Source organism: Dysidea avara, chromosome 5 (assembly GCF_963678975.1).
Source record: "Dysidea avara chromosome 5, odDysAvar1.4, whole genome shotgun sequence".
In the NCBI taxonomy this organism is placed as follows: Eukaryota; Metazoa; Porifera; class Demospongiae; order Dictyoceratida; family Dysideidae; genus Dysidea; species Dysidea avara.
The window spans coordinates 7,988,522-7,995,344 of record NC_089276.1 but is presented as its reverse complement, the minus strand read 5'-3'; the positions used below and the strand labels follow the sequence as shown (position 1 = coordinate 7,995,344).

The 6,823-nt window shown below is 40.3% G+C and overlaps 2 protein-coding genes across 2 annotated transcripts; both read left to right on the top strand.

The window, feature by feature from the left end:
* The first annotated feature begins 710 nt into the window (after nucleotides 1-710).
* LOC136254966 (uncharacterized) lies at nucleotides 711-2,727 on the top strand. Its single transcript, XM_066047686.1, has 2 exons — nucleotides 711-1,251; nucleotides 1,604-2,727. Exons 1-2 carry the CDS (start codon nucleotides 711-713, stop codon nucleotides 2,725-2,727), a joined length of 1,665 nt encoding a protein of 554 aa, XP_065903758.1.
* A 23-nt stretch (nucleotides 2,728-2,750) lies between these two features.
* Nucleotides 2,751-6,458, top strand: LOC136254965 (uncharacterized). Its single transcript, XM_066047684.1, has 3 exons — nucleotides 2,751-4,577; nucleotides 4,632-5,762; nucleotides 5,817-6,458. Exons 1-3 carry the CDS (start codon nucleotides 2,751-2,753, stop codon nucleotides 6,456-6,458), a joined length of 3,600 nt encoding a protein of 1,199 aa, XP_065903756.1.
* Nucleotides 6,459-6,823: the final 365 nt, after the last annotated feature.

Sequence of the window (6,823 nt, the reverse complement as noted above, 5' to 3'; positions counted from 1 at the left end):
ATGATGCATATTCTAAGGTAGGGTGGACCATGGTGATAAAAGCCATACACTTGGTGTTTATTACATAATTGTAAAGATTCCATCTAACATTCTTGTGCCCTTAGATCAATATTCTCTATGTGAGGAGTGAAATACATAATACACCTGAATCAAATGTGACACCCAGATAAGATGTTGAGAAACATTTATAAGATAAAGGGAGTCAGGGGTGAATCCAGGGTTTGGAAAGGGGGTGCACTGATTACTGTAGTAGGTATAGGGAGTAGGGGGTCTGGCAAAGCTGAAGCTGTTCCATGTTTCAGGATTGAGTTTTATGCAGCACAAATATCTGAATAATAGTGGACTGCATTGATCAGGAATGTTTGTCATGTACTTGTAGGAATTCGTTCTTGTAGGGCTTCTCTATTAGTATTAATATAGTGCATATGTGTAAATTTGTTAGTTCAGTCAGTAAATCGTTATTCAAGTTGTTCATTTTCGAGCTCGTTCGTGACATGGCACCCAACATGGGGCTCACAGCCTGAGCCTGAAGACTGACCTGAATTCCTTGGTGCCGGGTGTGAATAGGCACCTGTAAAGGTGAAGAATTCGTATTGTATAAGAACTGTTTTTCTCAGTTATTTTCATTTTACATCTAGATACATAGACTTCTGGCAAATCATTTTGGACTATATAGTGTAGTTTGTAAATTTGTTGAAATATTGAACATAATGTCAGACAGTGAGTTACTAGACAAACTGAAAGCTCGAAGAGGAGACCAACGAAGTGTGGTTAGCAGATTTCTCAATGAAGCATCTTCTCTGATGGAGCAGGAAGTTTCTGCTAAAGGACTGTCACGGCTTAAAACACTTCATGAACACCTAGCAGGCAAAATGGTCATATTGCAAGAACTAGATGACAAAATAGTGGATGCTTGCCCAGTTGGAGAGATAGAGGATGATATAGTTTGTGCTGCTGAACTCAGTGATAAAATTGGTGAGGCCAGAAAAGAAATAACAGAATTTTGTAATAAGGCAAACGTTACCAATCCTGTGGTAGCTTCACCTCAATCACTACCAGAAGGTGACAAACCTGAATCATTACCAGGTCAACAGCAAGAAACAGATGGTCGATTAGACACTGTGACTACAACCCCCACCACTACAGAAACCATGACAACAGACTCAGTGACAACTGTAACTAGTTCACCTCCAATCAGACAGTCCAAACCCATGCCCAAATTGCCAAAGTTGGTCATACCTAAGTTTAATGGTGATGTGAAAAGGTTTCACTGTGAAAAAAGAGGGATATAAGATGGTATTTCCAGTGGCTTATTGAATACAAAAAAGCTTGGTATAACCTGTATTATACTAACAATCCCACATAAGACTTTAGTTAATGTGTTAAACATACTGAAACCATATATGTGATAGTATAGTGTGGGCATTATAACAGATATAAGCTATCTCAAGTATTGTGGTAAATAAACTGAAACCATATATGTAATAGTATAGTATGCATTATATTAAAGTATAACATGAGTATAATACAGGATTTATATTAAGGCTTATTTGTATTCAATAAGCCACTGGAAATACCATATTATATCCCACCTTTTTCACAGTGTTTAGATCATTCTGGGACAGTTTTGACAGTGCTATTAATAAGAACCCTTCTTTGTCTGCAGTGGACAAATTCAATTACCTGCATACACTGTTAGAAGGTCCAGCTGCACGATCTATTCAGGGCTTGGCATTATCAGAAGCCAATTATCCAGCTGCCATAGATATCTTAAAAGACAGGTTTGGGAAACCACATCAGATCATTGCTGCCCACATGGATGAATTCATAAAGCTTCCTGAGTGCAATGGTGATAAGGCTTCCCAACTTAGATTGATATATGATAGAATCAGTGTCAACATTCGTGGTTTGGAATCACTTGGGATAAAGTCAGAACAGTATGGAAGCTTTCTAATCCCAGTTATAATGTCCAAATTGCCTCTAGAGGTTCGTCTGCAGATAGCCAGGGTCACAACTGGAGATGTTTGGGAGGTTGAGGAACTTTTAAGAGTAATAAAGCAAGAGGTTGTAGCTAGAGAACTCAGCGACACTGTAAGGGTGAATGAGAAGACAACAAACTCAGGCAAGAAAGCTTTCCCTCCCACTGCTGCAGCACTAATGGCAGGAGATCATACTTCAAGGCGAATCCGATGTGCATACTGCAAGGAGAAACATTATTCTGCATCTTGTGTGAAGTTTTCTACACCTGAAGCTCGTAGAGAAATCTTGACGAGGGAAGGTCGATGTTTCTTGTGCCTGGGAACAGGTCATCATGTTAGTCAATGCTCAAGTGTCAGACGATGCCATAAATGTAATCGACATCACCACCAGTCTATCTGTTCTGCACCAACTCTTAGAGAAGAGCCTGTCCCTCCTCCTACAGATATAGAAACCACACAGTCTTCAACAGCAAGAACACGAGGAAGAGTTCTATTGCAGACTGCAAGAACATTTGCGTATTCATCAGACTCAGAATTATTGCCAGTAAGAATACTCTTTGACAATGGGAGTCAGAGATCTTACATCAGTCATCAGTTGAAGGCCAAACTTGGGTTGAAGCCTATCAAGCGAGAAACCTTGAACTTTATAACACATTTGGAGACAGTATTTTCAAGAAGAAAGATTGTGAAGCTGTCAATGTCACATTACAGAGTTCTAGAGATGGGGACATATCCGTTACAACACTAGTTTTCCCTACAATTTGTTCCCCAATGTCGGTCCGTGTTGACATTGATCGTTACACCCACCTTCAAGGGTTGGAGCTAGCAGATTGTTTGATCGCTTCTGAAAGAAACCATGACCACAGTGGAGACACTATTGACGTTTTGATTGGTTCTGATTACTATTGGGAATTTGTAACAAATGAGATTATTCGTGGAGAAAAGGGTCCAGTTGCTGTTAACAGTAAATTTGGCTGGTTGATCTCTGCACCAATTAATGGCATAGGAAGCAATGATGTCATCACTGATTTAATAATTGAAGGTTCAAGTGCTGATGTCACAAGTCTTGATAGTGATGACCTTCTGACAAACAGTCTGAAGCAATTCTGGGAGACAGAATCAATTGGAATAGTCAATGACGAGATTGCAGGCCCATCAGTGAAAGGTCCATTCCCACCTGATATCAAGTTTGACTGGGTACAGAAGAGGTACAAGGTTGGGCTACCTTGGAAAACATGTAAGCCGATATTTTCGAATTATAACCTGTGTGTCTCTCGACTACAGCACCTGAAATCACGCATGAAGCACAATCCAGTGTTACTCCACCAGTATGATGAAACATTTAAGACGCAGGTTGAAACTCAGATCATTGAGAGAGTACCCGTCGGTGAACTGGACAAGAAAGAAGCTCACTTCCTACCTCATCATGGTGTAGTCAGAGCAGACAAGGACACAACTAAACTACAAATAGTTTTTGATGGATCAGCAAAGTCTGAGCAGTTCAAGTACTCGTTAAATGATTGTTTGGAAAAGGGGCCTAACTTGACCCCACACATCTTTTCTGTGCTTGTGAAATTCAGAAGTTACCCTATCGGGATAACTGCAGATATTGAGAAGGCTTTTCACCAAATACTCATCACTTTAGAGGACAGAGACATGCTTAGGTTTCTCTGGTGGGATGATATTCTAAGTGACAAGCCCCAAATCACACAATATAGATTTTGTCGTCTTGTGTTTGGGCTGACACCAAGTCCAGCAATCTTGAATGGAGTTCTGCAACACCACTTAGCTTCTCAGCAGATGGTGAGTCCTAACGTAGCAAAATTGTTGTCAGAATCATTGTACGTTGATGATTTTTTGGGAGGGGCTCAAGACATAGAAGAGGGTTTCAATGTTTATCAGGGTGCTACAGAAATTATGAAAGCTGGAGGCTTCAACTTAAGGAAGTGGTCAACCAATAATGATGCTTTAGCTCAGAGAATTTCATCTGGGACAACCAGCACCCAGGATAGTATTGTGAAGGTTCTGGGGATCAATTGGGATAAACAAAATGATTATTTCTTTTTCGAGTTCTCCGAGTTGATTAAGTATGTGTCTACCTTGCCCCCAACTAAGAGATCATTGCTTAAAGTTTCAGCTAAGGTTTTTGACCCCCTAGGGCTTCTTAGTCCATTTTCAATTCGTGCTAAGATCTTATTTCAGAAGCTTTGTTCTTTTAAGAAGGATTGGGATGAGACCCTAGAAGGGGAGGCTCTTCGTAAGTGGAAGTGTCTTACTCATGAATTTGAAGAGCTTAGCCATGTAAAGGTTCCAAGATGTTATTTCAACCCTACCCAAGAGGTCTTAAGGCATGAATTACATGGCTTTAGTGATGCCTCAGAGAAGGCCTATGCTGCAGCAGTGTACTTGAGAACTGTTTATCGTGATGGAAATACTGTGAATACACAACTCATTGCTGCTAAGACTCGAGTTGCTCCAATTAAGAAACAGTCGATACCTCGTTTAGAGCTTCTGGGAGCCACAATATTGGCTAGATTACTCAGTTCTGTGCAAGCTTCCTTAGAATCAACAACCACCATATCTCAGTCATACTACTGGGTAGATTCCTTTACAACATTGTGCTGGATCAAGAATGAATGACACTGGAAACAGTATGTACAACATCGAGTTGATGAAATAAGGTGCATTTCTGACAGAGATTTCTGGAGACACTGTCCAGGTACAAGTAACCCAGCCGACCTCCCATCTCGATCAGTGAATGCAGGTGATCTTGTTAATAATCAACTATGGTGGCATGGACCAGCATTTTTGAAGGATGAACTAAGTTCTTGGCCAGATTTACCAACCACTTTTGATACAGAAGATGCCAACAAGGAGCTTGTCAAAAACTCCTCTATCATTGTTCATTCATTGGCATCTCAAACCAGGTGTGATACAGGTGAAGTTGTAAACCTAGAGAAATGTATGAATGTTGAGAATTTTAGATCCAGAATCAAGTTGTTGCATGTTACAAGCATTATCCTGAAGTTCATAGCTCTCCTTAAGAAAGATCCCAATGTACAGAAATCAGTCATTACTGCAGAGGACATCAGTTCAGCGGATCACAAGTGGACCCAGACAATTCAATCTAATTCATTTTCAACAGAGTGGCAAAGGTTACATAATGGGGAAGACAAGGTCATTATGAAGCACTTAGTGTTGTTTATGGACAGAGATAAGATCATTAGGTGTGAGGGAAGAATTAATCAATCCACACTGCCAGTGTCGTCAAAGAATCCCATTCTATTACCAGCCAAACACCTCTTTACTACATTGCTAATACAAAATCGTCACCAATTAGTTCACCATAACGGAATCCGCGAAACCCTAGCAGCTGTAAGAGAAACTCATTGGATTTTGAGGGGTAGAGAAGCAGTCAAAAGGGTTCTACGAATTTGTGTTGTGTGTAGAAAATTTGAAGGGAAGCCATATCCTGCCCCATTACCACCTGATTTACCAGAAGAAAGAGTTAGTGAAGGACCTCCATTTGCAAACACTGGGATTAATTTTGCAGGGCCACTGTATGTGAAATCACTTAGTACTGATTCACAGCAAACAGACCGTGTTAAAACCTACATCTGCTTATTTACATGTGCTTCCACTAGGGCAATTCATTTAGAATTAACGGAGACTTTGTCAGCTCAATCATTTCTACAAGCATTTAGACGCTTTGTAAGTCGCCGAGGATTGCCCTCCACCATTATGTCTGATAATGCTAAAACGTTCAAGAGTGCCTCAGCTGAAGTGTGAAAGATTCAACAGTCCAAGACAGTACACCAACAATTAGCCAACCAACAGATTCAGTGGGAATTTATTGTAGAGAAAGCTCCATGGTGGGGAGGTTATTGGGAAAGGTTAGTGCAAAGTGTGAAGAGGTGCTTGAGGAAAACAATCGGTCGCACTACCCTAACCTTTGAGGAATTACGGACAGTCACAGTCGAGATAGAAGCCACCCTCAACAATAGACCACTGACTTACATATATGATGATATTGAAGGCATTTCCCGTTGTCTTACTCCATCTGATTTGATATATGGATACCGATCCTCTAATGTACCAAGTGTTAGACACTTTGAAGATACAAGCACAAGCAAGTCCTTGACCCGGAAAGCAAAGTATCAGTTTAGGTTGTTATCTAAATTTACGCATCAGTGGATAAGAGACTATTTACTTAGTATTAGAGAGATGGCTACTGTGAGGGCAAGACATACACATGACAACCAAGTAGTAAGTGTTGGAGATATTGTAATCCTGAAGGATGAGCATACATCCAGGTGCTTTTGGAAGCTAGCAAGAGTTGTAGAGCTATTACCAGGAAGAGATGGTCATGTTCGAGCTGCTAAAATATGGGTATTAAGCTCAGACAAGAAGCCAGTTATATTACGTCGACCAATTCAACTATTGATACCATTGGAGGTGCAACAAGAAGCCCACAACTGATTTAAACTTTGACATTTTTTGTAGGATTTTTTCATTTTTGAATTTTACTGTAGTAGGTTAGGTTTTCTTTTGATTACCTGTGGGGTAATCAACCCCCGGGAGTGTCATGTACTTGTAGGAATTCGTTCTTGTAGGACTTCTCTATCAGTATTAATATAGTGCACATGTGTAAATTTGTTAGTTCAGTCAGTAAATCGTTATTCAAGTTGTTCATTTTCGAGCTCGTTCGTGACAGTGTTCAGCTAGCTAGCTGCTATGAGCCTAAAGAATGGCATATACACAAGACCATGTGCATTTCATTTGTAAAATATGTTTTAGCAGACAAGTGTGCCCATGCATGGGATAGTGCTACAGATGCTAGTTGT